Genomic DNA, 19,045 nt, shown 5'->3' with positions numbered 1-19,045 from the left:
TGAAGCACCGAGTTGCCGTCGCCAAGGGACGCTGGCAGCCCAGACACGCAACCGCGGCGAGATGTGACAGCGACCAGGGAGTCCTGGCGCGCAGCCCCCCGCGTTATCCTTCTTACAGGGAAAGTGTTGGTTTTCAGTGAAGCCAAAGCCTCTTAATCACCAATCTGCACACACACACACACACACACACACACACACATAGCCTGACAAAACAGAGGGATCCCCGTCCTTAGTCCATCCCTGACTCCCGTCTGATCCGAGCCAGCGGGGGGTCCCTCCTCCTTTCGGCGAGGGCTTAACACGGGACATACGGGGAAGTCTTTGCCTGCTGGATCGCCGGCGGGGTAATGACACACCGGAGACACGGCGAGCGAGAAAATGAGATCCGCCGTCACTCTCAGGCACTCTCAGGCTCTTACGTGATGGCCGCATGGCCTAGTTTGGCCACGCGGGTCACGCCGCGGCGCTGAGGGCGCGTCCGGAGGCCTCTCCGTGCGGAGCTCGGCGACTTCTGCTCGGTGCTTCTGGCTTTCAGAGCGAGAGAGAGAGAGGGGGGGGACTGAAGATGGGGTGAGTTCTGAGCTCGGGGTGTCGGTTTGGGGTCCTTTTGATCGCTGAAGCCAGTCTCGTTGAACAGAAGTCGTTCTGAATGAAACGCTCCTTCGTTTGAAGTCTCGATATCATTGTGGCTTTTGACAGCTAAACCGTAAAGAAGAAGAAGAGGTTTTTTTACGCTGACTGTGTGATGTCAACCAGCACAGCATTTCACCTCTAATTGTCCCCGTCAGTTCTGACGAGGCGTCACTCACTCGGTCGCCCTCAAACCTTGTTTGCTGGTGTGTGTGTGTGTGTGTGTGTGTGTGTGTGTGTGTGTGTGAGACTCAGAGGTTGGTCTGAAGATCGGCAGGCCTGCAGGCTGCGAATTGATTGCACCCCTAATTGTATTTCCTGCACTGCTGACGAACGGCGCGCTTTAGATTCAGCGTGTGGCGCGGCGGGGTCAGGGAAGCCAGAATTAGCTTTTTCCTCCATGCGAGTGCCCTCAAAACACACACACACACACACACACACACACACACGCACGCAGTATTTGTCCTTCCTTCCCTCTCTCCTCCCCTGAATGATGTTTTCAAGAGGTCCTTGGCAAACCCTTTGAGATTAATCACACTATCACTCTGAACAAGATAATATTTCTATGTAAAGTAATGCTCTGTCATCTGAGAATAATAATCCATCCATCACAGGCGCTCAGCAGACTCTCACACGCGTAGATACGTTTTAGGGGTCTGAATTTACAGTATACTGACAAATTACACTCTATATTTTATGCGCTCTTTTGATGGTCCCATTTAGTTTTTAGCAGGATTTACTACTTGCATTTAATTACTTAAATGCACTTTTCGATGCCTTTAGAACGTGTTCTCTCATGAAGTATTGCTTGTTACTAATTAATGCTGCAATAGAGCAGAAGGGCTGTTATATAGCAATGATTACTGGGAGGTGATTCTCCAAAGAATTGTTTTTGTTGTTTGTTGCAGAGATGATAACTGTCAGTTCAGGCCCAATCCTGAGTTTATATTTGGAGGCGATGAATAGATGTTTTAGATCTTCCTTCCGAATGGATTTAGCCTCTCTGTCCACGTCTCCTGTCCCCCACCTCTGCTCAACTTCAAAGCCTTTCAGTGCCCCCCCTCCCCCCTCAAAAGCACCAAAGTCCGTCCAGCGAGGAGCCACATCTGTGCTTCATGTGACTTTGAAACGGACGCCGTATGGAAAGCGGCGCGGCTCCATGTGGCCGTTTGGAACCACAAAGGGTTCCTTTCAGGTGTGCCAGAGTGCCACAAACCCCTGCAACCACATCAAGACCCCCCCCCCCCCCCCACTCCCCCCCACACACACACACGGCAGTAGGAAGCAGGCATCAAAGTGCTTCTCAACCAGCCTGCCACTCTGTAAGCGAAGGTCATGGAGGTCAGCCTGGGAAGTGTGTGTGCAGGTGTGGCTAAAACCCCCGATGTGGTTTGTTTAATCTGACAATTGCCTCTTTGGGTCGTTTGGCACATGTTTGCATTTGTATTGCATTGGAATCATCTTGACTCCATCTGTTCCTTCCCTGGTGACATTTGGTTCGTTTGCACACGGGTCCTTCGGCTCCACCTGGTTACGGACTTTTAGTCAACCAAATAGAGGCTGAGGTCTGCAGGGGAACTGCCCCTACTCGCCTCCCCTTTTTGCTCTATAGGTTGTGCTGATGAATTAAAGCAGGAACCGGGGAAGGATCCGCCCCCCCGGCACCCCCCCGGCCCCCCACCCCGGCCCTGCCCGCTCGCTTCCTGGGCCGTTCAGTCAGCAGCTAGCGGCCTGATTACAGCCGGCTTTGTGGCTCAGCCCGGACAGATGGTGCCGCTGGCGCCTTCCCGCTCTGCCGGCCTGCGCTCATCCTCACCCACTGCCCCCCCCCCCCACCCGCCTCCCCTCCCCGGTCAGGGCCGATCAGAGCTAGGCTCGGGTGATATTATATATAAGCATATAAGCACCTCTAATATCACTGATGTTATCAATTACGGTATTATACTTTAAAATGAGATGTTTCCCTATTTATGCACAATGAAGCTTTTACAAACTTACTGAATGCTCCACCTTCGCTTCACCGGGAATCACAGCGTGGCAGTGCCAGTATACTGAATGTGCCTTTTATCTGCATTTAGGTTTATGTCCTGCCAGCTGGGTACCAGATAATGTCATGGAGCTAATCCCTGAATAAGTCAATGCCCGTGGGGGTCAAAGGTTGCAAATCGAGGGCTGGAAATGGCTTGTGGCTTTTATTCAGATGGAAATACACGGCCCCTCTTTTCACCTATTCCGTGTGCAGCTTGCATGGCTATGCAGGGAAAAAAAAGCGACGCTAAAATTGTTTGGAGCAAACCAGCACTTGATGGCCGAGGTCACCCGGTCGGTATTCGCCACCAGCCAACACTGACACACGCCTACACAAGTGCAAAGTCAGTGAGCACAATGTTTGCACATTCTGCACTCAATCCGCTCATTCAGAGCCGCGGCGTTCCCGGCGTTGTCAGCTGACAGCTCAAAGGTTGGGATTCAATCCAAAGAAATGCCATCATCCAGCTCGTGTCTCTGGCACTTATTTAGTCCAACTCTCTTTTCATGATCAGTTTGTTTGTGGAAGCGGAAAAAAATATGCAATGGATGCATTTCAAACAACAAACGTGGGATAAACGTTGTAAAACGGCTTGAAAATCGGCCTTGTTTTTAATTTGTACCGCGTGTCATCACTCCGGAGCAGAATGATCCTCTCCAGCTGAGCCAGGAGAACCTTGAGGTTCTGCTGCTGTCTGTTCCTTTTGGATCTTCACTTTCACACCTGGAGGCGGTGCGAGGAGCTCAGGCTGCCTGAAACATCTCACAAGGAGCAATGTGTTGGCCCTTTGTTATCCGAAGGCTTACGTGCAACCAGCTCCTTCGGATGAAACATTGTCCATAAGTGATGACAATCTCATGTCGTGTTCTGTGTGCAGGATGGAAGAGACGCTGCGGTCTCTGCTGCAGAACCAGGGCGTGGTGGAGCATGCGGCCGTGGACACGATGGACATCATGAAGGCCTACAGGGTAAATGAATCCACTGATATAATGTGCACTCATATCGTCGGTGTCGGGCTCGTCCCGGTACTCAGGTCAGACCACGTGGAGCAAAGCCCAAGGTGAGTGTTCTGGTTACATAAGAGAGACAGCCGGCGGGACGGAGCAGAGAGAATACGGATATTTCTGAGGCGCCGGGGGTCGTTATTCTCCCCCATGTCTGAGGGCCAGAAGAAAGAGGTGTGTGTGTGTGTGTGTTGCATTGTTGTGCTGACGTTACACGTCATGTGCATCATTGCAGTCACTAGAGATATTATAGAGGTAAAAAGAAGGGTAGAAAGAGTCTTGCAGCAAAATACCTGCAGGAAAGTAATGGTGTGCCGGTGAAGCAGGGCAGAGGATGAAAACAAGCACCAAAAGGACGAAAAAGGTGGAGACGGTGAAACGAAGAATGTGCTGTAAACTGTCCGGAGGTGCAAAAGCTGCATGATGAAGATACGACTGTGTGCACAGTAATCCTCTCCTGGGCCGAGCAGCAGCAGGACGACGAGGGGCGACGTGGGAAGGGTTGCGTGGAGGCTCTCAGCGAATGCCTTCATCCGCGAGCACGAACACATTCGGCATTATGACGCGTCGTCTTATTTACCCGTCTCTAAATCCTCACTGTAAATGATTTCATGGTAATCAACGCCTATTCTAAAGTGCATAACTGGGCCAATTAGGGTTCATTCATGTGTGAAGAGAATCTATTCCGCAGTGACATTTGCTGCGTGTAGACACACCTCGCTCCTCTGCTCAGCAGTCACAGAGAATAAACTGGGAGGGTTATTATCATGCCATCCCCAGCAGATGCACTCGGCCGCGTTCTGTGTGTCCAGCAGACAAACTCAATAACTTGAAAGGGCAGCGCGAGGTGCAAGGTTTCCTCGCCTCCTCCTCGGCACGCTCTCTCCGCGGCGATTATGGGCGAGCCCTTTAACGCCGCCTGATGAGCGCCGACGGCAAACCAAAGCAAACTTTAGAGCGTGACTTTAAAGGATTGCCTCCAACCCAATTGTCTGATGGAATCGAGCGAGATGGAAAACCTAATATAGTTTTTGGAAGATACTGGATGAGGCAGAAAACAAAGTGCTCCAACTCCTATTAGCAGAACAAAGCATCTCGTGCCACATTTGGATTACATACATATGTATATATATATATATATATATATATATATATGTATAGATAGCCTCATTCAACAGACATCTTGGTGGTTTTGTGTTGCTTGAAGTGTGAACATAATATAGATTAAATTTTAAGCAGAAAATACCTTTTGGCACAAAACTCTAAATTTGAATCCACAAAAATCTCCTTGAATCTGAGAAGAATTCTTCTCTTGATTTGGTTCTGCAGATGAAATTAAAATCCTTTCTTTGGACATTTCATGTTTTACCTGATTGTCGTATTCAAATGAATCAGGGTTTTAGTGGAGAAACACATTTAACATATTTAAACTGCTCACGGCCGCATCTCGTTCTATGAAACGCGCAAGATTTCCGACACACTGAAAACAATCGTATGTCCCTTTAGAGCATTTCACGACACGTCACACGCGTGTGCCAGGAAGCCCGTTGTGTTTTCTTCTCGCAGTGCCTAATTAGTGGCTTATTATTACCGTCAGTTCATTATCGCAGATGCCGCAGGGAGAAAAAGAGACGAAAGGGGGAGACAGACGCGCGGCCGAGGCCAAGCGGGGGAGAGAAGAGCATCGAGGCGAGAGCCCTCAAGGTCACGGCCACTCTTTGGGAAACAAGTGAAACGTGATTAGGGATTAGGGGACGTTTTGCAGCTCTGTAGTCCCGTCTGCCCGTCTGATCCTCTCCCCTTTCACTGTCTCTCTTTTATTTGTCGTTCACGGCTCCTTACCTCGCGTCCTGCCCTGAAACGTTTGTCAAAGCTCGCTCCCGAACGCTGTTTCCCCCCCCATCTGCTCGCTTTTACCCACTTCCTCTGTCCCCCTCCTCCTGTTGCTCGTCCCCTTCTAACCCCGTCTTCTTTTTTTCCATTGTGTCAGGACAAGCTCTCCGAGGAGGTGCGTAAACAGTACGACGGCCCCGGAGAGAAAGGCTCCCGGACGGAGCCGGACGCGCCCGTCGCCGATCCCGGCCCATCGGAAGAGGGCGACGGCGACGGCCGACCGCTCGTGGATCGCCTCAAGGCCCTGGAGGTGAGCGCTGCGGCCCCCGTCCTCTGCAGGGGCCTCTGGTTTTCCTATGCGCTCGGGGTGGGAGATCCGCCACAGGGACACACGGTCTCAGCTCTCTACTGCAATCCAAAGGAGAATACCTACACTTTACGTATTTAGATGGCTTTTTCAAAAAGCTACCTGCCATTTAATTGCATTCTGCCGGCGTGGGTGATGGATGCGCCGCCGGCTCGTGCGGCTAGAGCCAAGCGGAGGCGATACATCACCGGCCCCCACTTTGCATAAACGCCGAGGACACTGTGCAAGCGACGCGCAGCGCTTATTCCTCCCGCTGTTCGTTAAGGTGCCAGTCTGTGACTGGAGCTTTAACGAAGACGCGCGGCTTTTTCGGCGAAAGGGCCGTCGGCCGTCTTCCTTTTTAAGGGGGTGAGAACATAAATGTGGCCGCAGAGGTTCTGTTATCAACGTCCTTCATGCACGAAGGTCTAAGGTTTTCCCGCTCAGGTGATTTAATGGATTCCTTTGTCCTTGCAGGGACGGATTGGATCACATGAAGTGTGGTCGCCGCGGTACTTATCCATATCCAGTACCTTACACAACGCACTCTACAGAATGAACTTTGCTTCAGATTCAATTCCCTTTTGTTTATTCCTGCACAAAAACGCTCCAGCAGCCGGAAAACAGCATCAGCGAAATAACCCGAGGCTGTAAACATGGTCGTCGGTCTGCATTTATCTATTGTCGTAACGTGCATTGTGCCAATCTCCTGTCAGCAGAAATGTAAATAATCCCTCCACACTGTCACCTACGAATGTCTTTTTTAAGCTGCCATGAGCCGTCTATGTCAAGGTCTTCCAGAGGACAATGACAGAGGAAGACGTTACGGGACGCGCTGCAGTAAATCCATTACCAAATCCAAATGACGTTCTCCTTTCAACCTTTTGTCATTGCACAATGAAGCAGAAATAACATTCAGGGTTTGGGCAACAAAACGCTGCTAAAGTCGCTTTCTGCCAGTCTGGATGGTGGATGGAGAGTCGAATGACACTTCATACACGACTGTGGACAACGACTGCGACACAGCAGATATCTGCACGCTCGCCGTCATGCTGCAGTACTTAATGAGTCAGTGGCTGCATTCACGTTCCCCGTGTTTCCATCAGCACGCGGAGAGAGAAGCCAGGCGGGCTGACGGCCCCGAACGTGCTACCTGCCGCTGACAAATTGGAAACCTCCCAGAGATCAATTGGAAGCCGCCTCATCGCGGAGGAGATGTTCCCATTAGGTCCAAACTCCAAAGTTCAGCATCACAACTTCCGACCCCCTTGACCTTTTAGCCGTGCTGTTGGCCCTCCTGCTCCAGCGCGGGAATCTGACCTTTTGCGCAGCACCGCTCCCGTTACCTGCAGCTCCGCTCGACTGCGATTCCTGTCTCGTCGCCGTCGTCGTCGTTGTTGTTGTTGTTGTTGTTGTTGAACCCCGGTGCGTCCGTGTGCTCTTTGCAGGAGAAGAATTCCGCCCTGGCCGTGGAGAACGAGAGCCAGAGGGAACAGTACGAACGCTGCCTGGATGAGGTGAGAGTCTGCCGTGGTCACGCACACTCTCAAGGGGGGGGGGGGGAGTTGCGCAATATGTCCTGGAACCAACAGGCTCAGCGGACCGAGGGAGGGAAGAACTGTCAGGAGGAGGGGGGGGAGGGAGAGGGGGAGGGAGGGTGGGGGGGAAGTGAGTGATTAAAAAGAAAAACAGTGGAGGAATTTTGTTGCAGCGCTTTGCTCGCGTTGGATGGTCTCAGGGATAAAGCGGGGGGGGGGGGAGGGGGGGGGGGCTTGTTAATGATGCCGTTTGAAGGATGCAGGCTGTGTGTTTCTCTCTAACAATGTTTTTTTTTCCAGCCCAGCTGCTGATGTATCTGTGCGTGTGTGTGTGAGCTCATTTTGTACTTTAATCACTTCGCAATCAGAGATCAAATCCTCCGTCCGACGCCGGCCGCCGTTTGATCCGACGTGTGGCTCGCGGTTCCAGCGGCGGGGCTCATTTCACCGTGTTTACTCCCGTCGCCGCCTCATTCGATAAACCAGAGCGAGTGCACTCAAAAAAGAGCCCGCGTGGCTTCGCGCGGTATTAATGAGCAATCAATGGGCCGTAACCGGAGCCGCTTCTGCATCGGCGTTGCGGTCTGAAGGCGCGAGGCCGCGGTGAGGCCTCTACATCAGTCGCTATACCAGCAGTGAGGGTGGGACATGTTTAGGAGGTGTGTGTAACATGCACACACACACACACACCGGACACCCGTAATATTGTGCCGGTGTGTCCGCACCACTTCCCAATGACTCCATTAGAGGAGGAGGTGCAGCATTAGCGGTGAGCGCTGGTCCACAGAGGCCGGTAAGGATCGAAAAGGCTTTGAATTAAGTTCAGTAACACTTTGTTTTTCTTTCTGTCGGCGTCGGTTTCCAGGTCGCCAATCAAGTGGTGCAGGCGCTTCTCACCCAGAAGGTTTGTTTCCGCCGGTCAAATGCCATCAGAAACGTGCTCTGCGGGCTTGTCGGTGATGACGTGCTGATGTGCTTTCCTCGCTCAGGACCTGAGGGAGGAATGTGTGAAGCTGCGGACTCGAGTCTCTGACCTGGAGCAGCAGAATCGGGCGCTGGGAGTTCTCTTCCAGCAGCGCATCAAGCCCGCCTCGGACCTGCTCCTGCAGGTACGCCGCCCGTTCACACCAGGGAAGGAAGTTCTGGGTTGTTATCAACATTCTCTGAGCTCTCAGCTGACGACACTGAATACAAAACTGATCTTTTATACCAACCCAGATAAAAGAAGAGAAGCCTTAGAGCACGGATCGCTTGTTGTTTGTGTGTGTTTGTCGTGCTTGCTGGTTCAATCTGAGGTCGTATTGAGGTTTATTTTCGTGGTTTAGTGAAGCAGGTTAACTGTTAACTTTTTAGTTCCACCGAGCGGAACTAAACCACTTCCCCCCCAAATCACAATAAAACGTATAGTTGTAGTTCTGTGAACCGGCGTCCATCATCTCCTCCCTGTAATCATCACACAACAGCCGCGGCGTTCATATTACCCACAAAGCCCCACGGTGACTCGGCTCCTCTGATTGGCCGCTTTGAACACTCCAGCGAGAAATGTTTGTGTGCGTTCCAGCTGGATCTTAGAGGCGCAATTACGAGACACGTGGACCTGTGCCGCCATGCGATTCCCCCCCCCCCCCGTCTTTTGTGATGTCGCATTGAACGGCAAGAAGGTCACGTCTGGAAAGGAGGGCTTCACATAAAAGGGGTAAATTCCGGGGGTCCTCGCTGTCGATACGAAAATAGCAAGCTGCCAGAAGAGAGACGAGGGAGCCGTGCGTCCAGTCGAGGCCAGAGGGGAGAAAGAGGAGAGAGGATGAAAGGAGAGCCAGCCAGGGTAGATAAGGGAGGAAGGACAGAGGGGGGGTGAGACCAGAGACCAGAGACGAGTTAAAAACAAGGAGGGCAGGAACGGAAGAAACGCTGAGCCCAAAGAGAAAATAGAAATAATAAGGCTCCTGTGTGTTGTAAAGCTCTCGCAGTATCAGCCGTCATTATTGGACGGGCGGGAACATGTGACGTGAAGCTGCACCAAGGAGGTGCTGGAGCTGCATTAACGCTCTGCAATTATGAGCGCCCCCGTCTCCAGCTGTTAAAGCGTCCGTCTTCATCTCGCCGGAACTCGTGACAGAACACAGGGAATATTCCGTATTTCATCCGCCCATCTGTGAACCAAGAGCATGCATTATGAAAGCGTCCAATGAATGTAGCAGCGGCTCAAAGCGCGTAGGCAGATCAATGCCACTTGCCGCCATGTCTTTATGCTAAACACAAAGAATCCTGCAAAGCACCACTTTTAAATCCCGTGCTTATAAGTTCCTCCGCAATAAATCATCATCCAAAATGACTCATGAAAGGAATCTAAGTCGATACAGAGAGGAGGTCCGAGTTGGATGAAATATAATGTGTTGTTCAGCTTTAGAGGTTCGCTTCGCAAGCCGACTGCCGATATCTGGGAATTAGTTGCACCATTATTACGCTGTGCAGCATCATTTTGAGTTCGTCCCGGTCACACACATGAGCGTAATCTGGACCTCTTTGCTTATCAGGCGATTAGTTCCTCCGAGGCGTCTCCACTTTCTCTGATAACGAACCGTGATGCTTTTAACGGCAGCCACACCAGTTGTGTGCCTTTGCTCCCCCCTCAGCTGAATGCTACGTATTCATTTCACAAAAGTCTCCCATTCTCTTTCAAAACAACCTCGGGGCCCCGAAGCTCGTCGCCTCCGGTGCCTCTGTGTATTTTGTGCACCCAAACGTGCTGCTTGCATCGGCCATCAGCTCACGGTTTCTGTGCAATAAAACAAACGTCAAACCAATTAATTACAGCAAATTGCAAATTGAAACTAATTGGACCCTTGAGGTGTTCTTCGATGGATACCTGAGCCTCGTCTTGTCACATCGCCGGGCCGGGTGAAGCTGGAGCCTTTGGGGAAGCCTTACGTATGGATTGGGTCACACAGGTGGAGGTCTTGTCTTTTCTCTCTGACTGCAGGTGTGTGGATTCGTTCAACGAGGTTTTTGACAGCGGGCGGCGATGCTGACGTACGCGCTGGGAAGCTGCACATTGCTGCTGCATCCGGAGCTTCTATTTATTACCTTGAAACATGACCGGCGTGGAGCCAAAAAGCAGCGAGGAAGCAGGAAGCCTCGTGCTTTTTCTTCCTTGTGACACAACAAGCCTGCAGTGTCTTCCACACTGATGGATATTAACCAAGTTATTAATATACCATGGTCCTGCAAGCATTCATTTATGACTTTGATCTTGGCCTTGAACCTCAAAAGAGGGTCGCAGCCTTGTCATCCGCCGTCTCCTCCCCGTATCTCCCCACCGCCGCGACCCCGTGACACTATCGACTGAATCCCTGATGAGGGTGCTGAGGAGGTGAAACTCGGCACCCTGCGATAAGATCAGAGCCTCGCCGTGACACCCCATCCACTCCCCCCCCCCCCGTGTGGGCAGCAGGGAGCCATCACAGCGCCACAGATTTCCGTTTCATGACTTTAGGACGGGCACGGCAAGCCAATGCAGCGTTTAAGGTTCAAAGAGCAATGTTGAGGAAGCTTTAGAATTAGACTGATGGTACTAGTAAGTAAGTTCAACATCAAATTAAAGAGGCGTCCATGTGTCCTTGTGTCCACGTGAGAGACACGTCTGGTCCACATGGTCGCAGGAGAAGCTTTTTTGGGCGTTTAGCTGAAAGTCTAGATGAACATTAGAGGGCTTTCTAACCAAATGTTCTGAGGACGTCTTTCACAACAGAGGAAATAAAATCAATAGGAACTGTGAGCGGTGTGTCATGGAACGCAATAAAAGGGAGGATGGATCTGCCGTTGTGTATTTTGAAATGGTTATGGCTTTGACGGAAGATCGGTTTTCAAAGCTCGGTCTCCGTTTGGAGAAGGTGACTTTCTCTTTTATCACATGCACTTTTCTTGAATTCTTTTTTTTTAAAATCTTTTCTACTGCTGCAGTTCAACAGAAAAGCATTTCATTTTGACGCTAGAAACTGAGAGTGGAATTTATTATAGCTTAGAAATACACACACGTGCATACTCGTAGACTCCAAGTGAGGATTTGTTTTTGTCCTTGGCAGGAAACGTAGCAGAAGTTGGAGTGTTATGTTTGGGCACATTTCCCTTTTAAGTTCGTTTGAGCGCAGAGAATCCGCTGTAATTAAGTTCTGAGATTAATACGTGGGGATGTGTTCAGTTTTGTATCCTTCCCTCCTAAGCTGAAGAAGAGACTGCAGACTAGCATATGAATTAAAAAAAGGTCTGAGGATTCCCTTACTCCCTGATGCAATTATTTCCTTTTCACATGTTTTTTTTTTTGTTCCCGGCCGATGACATTAATGACTTTGGGCGTATGAATCGGGGCGCCGCTGGATCGGACGGGTGAACGTTCTCATCCTCCACACAGTGTGCAGCCTTTTGAGACGAGGCCAAATAAATTCATTTTTATCGCCATTTGAGAGATTTACTGTAGGGAATCACTGACGGTAAAGATGTTTCAGGTATTACATTTAATCACTTTATTTGAATAAACGGCACCATCTAAGTCTTCTCTGGGCACCTCACCAACATACTATGTGCTGAACATATTGGTCGATGGTAAAAAAAAAAAAGGAAAAAAATCCCCCGACCACTCGACTGATGTGTCGTTTCAATTTCTGGAAATCCCTGCAGTGAAAATTCAATCTGGTGTGTCCTTCCTTGTGCCTTTCAGAAACTTCACTCTCGGATCCTGGATCTGTCTGCGGCAGATTTGCTTTTGGAGCCAGAGAGAAGCAAGGCGTTCTTACTTTCCAGGAATACCGACTCCCCCTCCAGCGTGAGCTTAACGGAACGCGTGCAGCAGGCAATGCGTTTATTTCTTTTTTTCGGTTTAAGCCATATGAATCGTCCAAGTTGCAAAACCCGCAACTCCCCTCGAGAAATCATTAGGAGATATTAAAATACAGACGTAACTAGCCGAAGCTGTGCCCCTCCTGGTCTCTCTGCGGGAAGGGCTGGCAGTATCGCGTGGCACTAAGGGGAATAAATCCTTGTCATATTACCAGATATCCATCGATTGACTCGGCATCAGTAAAAAAGGACTCCATAGGATACTGTGGTACATTAGTCACCTTATGTATTATGCATTACGTCTTGAAAATGACTTATTTTACCCTTTTACCCCTCTGAGAAAGCCATCTGATAAACTCTAATGTGTGCCTTTGAGAGTGGGAGAGGAGGCAGAAATGTATTGATTCATAAATCACCTCACCTGGATGTCAAAGGTATCGGAGCTCTCTAAATAGGTTGCATTTGGTGACGAGCACAAGGGACGCTTATATGACATGAGTGAAACATCGTATTCCTCATCTTGCACGCAAGAATAAAACACCTTGCGCGGTCAGATCCTCTGCAGCACGAGAGAAACATCCGCTGTGCTCCGACGACTGCACGTCAAAATGATTTCAGCTGTTTTTAATCGCTCTGTCGAGTCTTTCTTAACTACTCTTCATCACAAAACGAACAGCGAGGTAACAATTAGACGCGCCTCGCTACCCGAGAAGCCGCACGTCAAATACTGTCACAGTTAAGAGTCCTCGCTGACTGCATTGTGCTCAAAGTCGTATTAACGCCTCTCTCCTCTCTCGCAGGAGGTTCAGTTGAATGGAAAGGCAGGTCTCCCTGTGGCCAAGTGCCTGAGCCAGCTGAGCCTGACGGCGCCCGCGTACCCACGCAGCAGCTGCAGCAGCAGCGAGATGTCCCTGTCGAGCGCGTGCAGCGAATTCTCCAGCGGCTCCTACACCTGGAATGATGGACGCTCCTGTGGGAAGATGGTAGACCCGCCTCACAGTAGCCGTGGTAGTACGGCAGCATTGTGGAGACGGAGATAAGAAAGTATCTTCGTGACACGATGCTTTGCTTTTCATCCTGCAGTCGTCGCTGACCTGGGAGAACAGGCTGAGTTTGGGTTCCTCGGCGCCGAGTAACATCTGTGCCCCACCGGAGGAGCAGCTGCCCCCCACGAGGCGCAAGGAGAGCAACATACTCGAGGGACTGAGGAAGCTCCAGAGGGGGAAACACAGGAGCTCCTCTGCCTCGTCCAAGGTTTCCAGGTCGGCCGACAAGGACTGCATGAACTCAAACGAGGGCATCTACTCCCTGGGAATAAAGAGCGGCAGCAAAGGGGTCTCCAAGCCTACCCATGTGGTTAGAGCTTTAGCCACTGGGGGCAAGAAGTTCTCCTACGATTCTGACGATGCCGATGATGAATTGGCTCATTCCAGTCGAGCGGACGACATCCCCACGAAGGACGGCTGGTTTTACTGCAAGAGGCTCTCCCGCAGCATCTCAGACAGTTTGTGCAGCTGGGAGGGGCTGCAGGACAGCGGAGGTGACTGCAGCTCAGGGCCGGGGGCTTTAAAACGCCGCCCTGGCTGTGGCTCAAAAGAGCGTCCCGAGAAACTCCTGAGTTTCATCAACAGTTTTCTCCCCGAGGGGGGGAGGAAATCCGCTTTCACGAAACCACCCGTGCTGCACTTCAACCCCTCTGACCCGGCGGGTCCAAACCCCCTCTCTGACATGGAGGATTCTGAGGAACTCAACTCAGAGTCTAGTGACATCCGAATGTCCTCCAGCCAGCCACCGGAGCGCGCAGAGACGGAATCCAAGAGGCCGTCACGAGACGCTGCCAAGCTCCTCGCACAGCAGTGGTTGCGAAGGGAGCAGGGACGCACCCAGTCTGCAGACGGGAGGCCGAGGCCTTTCTGTCTCGTTCAGGAGCCCAACGGGGAAAAGTTTGCTCAGTCGGAGGAGAGCGTTTTGGCAATATTTGATGCGGAAGGAGAGCCTATTGAACTTTGTGCTCAGAAGCTCGCAGCAGGTGCTGGGCCACAGAATGACGCGCAAAGTGGCAAAGCAATGGCCGATTACGCAGAACTGTGGCCAACGAGGCAAAAATCAGCAAACGCAAGAAACTACACGGTCCTTGAATCGCCGGAGAAGCCGTCTGAATACCTAATAAACAGAGAGGGCAGCGCAGAAAGGGCGTCAATGCAGCTGACTCCACAAAGGAAACTAATCAAACCCCCAACCAACCGACCCAATAAGGGCCATTGCATTCCTCCCGTGAACGACTCTGTTGCTCCACCGCCAAGTGCTTCGAAGATACCCGGTCGAAACAAACCTGTAGGATCGCCGCTGAGATCGTCTAAGGGCTGCTCCACCGAACCGAGCGGAAACTCCGGAGCCACCGGTCAGGAGAAGTCCTCCTCCTCACACGCAGTTAAAATGCCCAGGTTCGTCAAAACGCCAGGCCCAAAGGCCGTGAGCTCCAAGCTCCCCAGCAGGGCCGAGAGGAGGAAGGGCTCCTCCTCCAGCTCCCCTCGCCTGTCGAGGCGGCACCTGGAGTACGGTGACAACGGCGAGCAGCCAACCAGAGACAAACACTGTGAAACCAGCAAAAACAAACTCAGGTCCCCTTCTCCGCCCCCTCCCCCGGGCCGCACCACCTCCTTACTCATCAGACCAAATTACGAAGCGTCGCCTCAAGCACATAAAACATGGGCGGCTCAAACCTCCACGCTAACCACTGTGAGGGGCCCTCCTCCAAGCTACCACACCTCACTTGTACCAAATATGCAAAGCACGCTACCCATCAAGGATAAAGACTGTTTAGACTTGGACGCGGGCTACGGGACTGCACTCGCACCTCAGAAACTGGTTGAGAAAAGCATTCAGCACCTTCAAAAGCTCCCCGCCACGACGCAGGCGACGAACAAAGGCACTTCCAAGAGGATGACCGCGAAAGACTACCTCCCTTCTGCAAACTCAGGGTGTGCTCCAGAAACTGACAATGCACCTAAAAGCTCAAAGAATGTCCCTCCTCCGTACAGTGCCCTCAGAGGGTCCTCGCTCCAAAACTCCTTCGCAAGTAAAAGAGGATCAACCCATGAAAATGTCCACGAGGCCGTGCAGAAGACCTCTATTAGTTTACCCATATCGCTTCAGGACACCGCTCAAGGTAAAACAGAACCCCAAAGGGGCAAAGCAGTTGTCAGTCCGCCCAGTTCAGTCGTGATCTCCCCCAACAGCGCCGAAAAAGCCTCAAAAACTCGCATCCCGATGGGGTTTAAAGCTTTTTTAAAATCTCCTCCGAGCCATCAAAATAGTCCCTCCACACCAGGAAAGCTAGAGAAAGATCATATCAACTCAGTTTCCAAGGAGACTGTGACTTCAAATGCCTCTACCCAGTACGACAGTGTGCAGTCGGTGTACAGTATTGATGCATCATCCAAGACGTCCGTGTCAGAGGCGAAGGGTGATGTCCAGTGTAGGTTAGCGGATGATAAAGTCCATGCTTCTGGGTCGCCAGAGGAGGAGGCTTGTGGGAAAAGGAGCAGTCAGCTTTTCTCTAGATCCATATCCGTTACTACCAAACCCCATCTTAAGCCGGCCTTGGGGATGAATGGGGCCAAAGCGAGGAGCCAGAGTTTCAGTACCAACTACATTGAGAAACCGAACATCAATGCTCTCGATGGGCCGGGGAAAATCCGCACTCAGATCATCACCAACTCGGGGGAACGGGGAAACTCTTTGTCAAGGCAGACTTCCTTGGAGGTACCAAGTGTTGGGGAGAGCCCCGTACATTCCCCCAGGACGAGGCTCAGCCACTACGGAGGCATGACTGGCTCCAATAGCCAGAACGTCCTGCCTGAGATAACTTCTAAGTCGGGCTCCAAACGTGACGGGTCGCAGGGCGCGGCGAAGGGGGAGACCTCCGCCTCACCATCTCAAAAAGCGGCGCGTAGCTTACCCAGCGGTGACAGGATTGGCTTGAGCAATGTTCGTAAGACGGCGAAAGTTGCATCTCATCCCCAATTTCTCGCTGCCGCCTCTTGCGTCTATCGGCCGGAAAATCCAGCGCGAGAGACGGAATGCTTACAAACAACCGGCGACGAGCCGGATTCTAGCAGGGAAGTCAAACCCCAAGCAGACTCTGTGGACACGGAGGAGAGGAAAACCAGCCCGACGGTCTGCACCATCGAAGAAAAAGTCATGATGGGAATTGAAGAGAATTTGCAGAAATGTCAAGAACAGGTGAAAGTAGCTGCCAGCGAGACCAAGCAGAAAACGGGCCCCTCTCTGGCAAACTGGTTCGGCCTCCGCAAGAGCAAACTCCCAGCTCTGAGTGGCAAGAAGGCAGACCCCCCGAGGGGCAAAGAGGACAAGAAAGAATCAAAGATTGGATCCGTGCTGGCGGGAAAAGCGATGAAGTCTGACAAGAGGAAGGATAAGAAGAAGAATGATAGCCAGCAGAGGGACAGCGTGGAGGGGCAGAGTCTGTCTGAGATGAACAATAAACTGAGCACCATCATGGATCACTGCAACAATCAGATGGGTCAGATTGCCAGTCAGATCCAGTGTACGACGGCCTTCATCGGCAAAGACCAGTTTGTGAAAGAGCTTCTTGGCAGGTGGGTGCCATCACGTACAACCCAGAACAAATTACCTTCAGTTGATCGGATGCCATGCTGATTACTTCCTGCTACTGAGCCTTCTCCCTGTTCTATTAAATCAAACATGAGCCGCCGATGCATTATGATAAATAAACAGCGGCTGAGTCACCGAGTTCTGACTGCACTCCTGTGAGCTTTCAGCGGCTCTCCGGCCGGCACCAGACGGGCGGTCGGCCCACTTCACGCCAAAAAAATCAAACCTCTTCTTTCTTGCAGGACTGCTGTGAAGGGCAGCTGTGTGTCTGCGTCGCCGCCCGGCATCTCCACACCCAGGAAACGCGGCGAAGGGATGGGAGATATGGAGATCTGTGCAGATACTGCTGTAAGTCAGCGAACATGCCACCACAACAACAGCAGCAGTTGGCGCGCACACAGACACACACACACACAAGCTGATTCCCACAGGTTTTCACACTGGTACGTGTTCACAAACACATCCACCGCAGCGCCGCCTCTTCACCATCGCATCCCCCGAAGCCTCGCTATTGATTCACATCGTGCTTTGACTCGGCCTGCAACTCATTTCCAACTATTTTCAGAATCCAACCAGACCAACGTTGTTGTTGTTGTTTACTTAGGGTCGGGGTTAAAACCTCTCACACAGAGACGGCGACGCTTAAATCAGGCGTCTTTCAGCGACTCGTTTCTTTGAAACACATCCGAGCGCTTCATGAGCGAATTGTGACCTTGTGTATTAATTCCTTGGTAACCGCCGAATGACAGACAGCTCGAAAACTGAAAGTATAAGGAAGGGGCTGAATGTAGGAAGAGCATCGCACAAAGAGAGCCTCGCTGCATAATGTAGGACATTTAATCCAGAAGATGTGGGATTCTGATAACGTGGACGAGCCTGTTATCGCAGCCACTCAATTTGACAAAGGAGCCATTTAAAAACCATCCTCCAAGCTTTGCCTCTATCTTCTCCCCACGGAGATACAACAAAGGAGGAGCGCTTCATGACCTACCAGCTCCATCTCTTCTACCACCACAGAACCACTTAAGAAAATAACCCAATTAAAGTCAGGCAGGAAAGTACTGCGATTGCAGTACTTCTTTTTGAGCAAAACATTTTACACAACTCCGGAAACCCATAGTCATAGAAGACATAAATCTGTACGAGCTATAAGGGATCCTTTGGCTTTTTTCCTTTGCAAATTCAACAAAAGAAAGAGGTATAAAATGGATAAACGTTGGTTCAAGGAGCCTTATGTACGGTATATTGTGTTACATCTCAGCCGCTAAACGCAGGTTTTTCATCACACTCTAGACCCTGTTGATGACTCAGAAGATCAGCCTGAGGGCTGAAAACGAAGAGCGGCGCATCCCAGACTCGTCCTGCCAAGACCACATGATAGGTAAAGCTTTCGCTTGACCGTGGGTCCTAAAGGGACGTCTTGTGTGCATCACTCCTTTTTACGGCTTTTCTCTATTTACCTCTATATCTAAAAGCCCGGAGCTTCACCCTTGCGAGTGGTTCCTTCGCCCAGAACAGCTTAGAAAAAGCTGTCACCAACCAGGAAAAATCAACCAGTCCAACGGAGCGTGCGCGCAGTTTTTTTTTACAGTTGTGATTTCCTGATGTGACCGAAGACTCAATTCCTCTGCCGACTGAATCCCATCACCGCCAGACTCACCGTTACTGCGAGGGGGGGGGGGGGGGGGCAGCAGCCGTAAAAACAACAACAGCTATTAACAAACCCCCGATCAGATGATTGATGTGCAACCAGGTGGTGTTTGTAAGACGGGACGGTGACAGTTGTTACTGCAGTGCGTCGCATTTTGTAACTCAGGTGGATCCGCTGTTTACTGGACCCATTTTGACATTTGAGAAACGCTTCATTGGCGCTGTTCATATGTAGAATATTCTCACTTTTCTTGTATTCTTCACAAGGTAAACAATCTCTGTAGAACCAGAAGCTGAATAGAACGTTTATCTGAAAGGTTACTTAACAATGTGTCACATTAACTAAATCTTTCAGAGCGTTTTAACGCCAGACGAACGCATCAATCATATAAATACTTTACATCCAACAGCCAGTTTATGAGCAAAATCAGAGTGACAAACTCAGACTTTGAAGTTCTCTCTGCACTGGTCAGTTATTGCATATTAGCAGGAACCCCCGGAGTAAAAGGACGATGAATGAGCCTAATATACCTGCAGGAGT

At 50.9% G+C, this 19,045-nt stretch overlaps 1 protein-coding gene across 11 annotated transcripts in view; it reads left to right on the top strand.

The window, feature by feature from the left end:
• The window catches only part of LOC120819826 (nck-associated protein 5-like), an 81,358-nt gene that overhangs the window by 53,819 nt on the left and 8,494 nt on the right, over nucleotides 1–19,045 (top strand). For 8 of the 11 annotated variants that reach the window (XM_078102385.1, XM_078102381.1, XM_078102376.1 and 5 more), the window contains 10 exons: nucleotides 3,537–3,627; nucleotides 5,654–5,806; nucleotides 7,291–7,359; nucleotides 8,246–8,284; nucleotides 8,370–8,489; nucleotides 12,098–12,229; nucleotides 13,017–13,199; nucleotides 13,300–16,838; nucleotides 17,097–17,202; nucleotides 18,148–18,235. In XM_078102385.1, coding sequence (XP_077958511.1) covers nucleotides 3,537–3,627; nucleotides 5,654–5,806; nucleotides 7,291–7,359; nucleotides 8,246–8,284; nucleotides 8,370–8,489; nucleotides 12,098–12,229; nucleotides 13,017–13,199; nucleotides 13,300–16,838; nucleotides 17,097–17,202; nucleotides 18,148–18,235 — 4,520 coding nt within the window. The remainder of the gene's footprint in view (nucleotides 1–3,536; nucleotides 3,628–5,653; nucleotides 5,807–7,290; nucleotides 7,360–8,245; nucleotides 8,285–8,369; nucleotides 8,490–12,097; nucleotides 12,230–13,016; nucleotides 13,200–13,299; nucleotides 16,839–17,096; nucleotides 17,203–18,147; nucleotides 18,236–19,045) is intronic. The other 3 variants (XM_040177558.2, XM_078102382.1, XM_078102384.1) reach the window with 1 other exon arrangement.

The sequence above is a fragment of the Gasterosteus aculeatus genome, chromosome 1 (assembly GCF_964276395.1).
Source record: "Gasterosteus aculeatus chromosome 1, fGasAcu3.hap1.1, whole genome shotgun sequence".
NCBI lineage: Eukaryota > Metazoa > Chordata > Actinopteri > Perciformes > Gasterosteidae > Gasterosteus > Gasterosteus aculeatus.
This window is presented reverse-complemented; position numbering and strand designations above follow the sequence as displayed.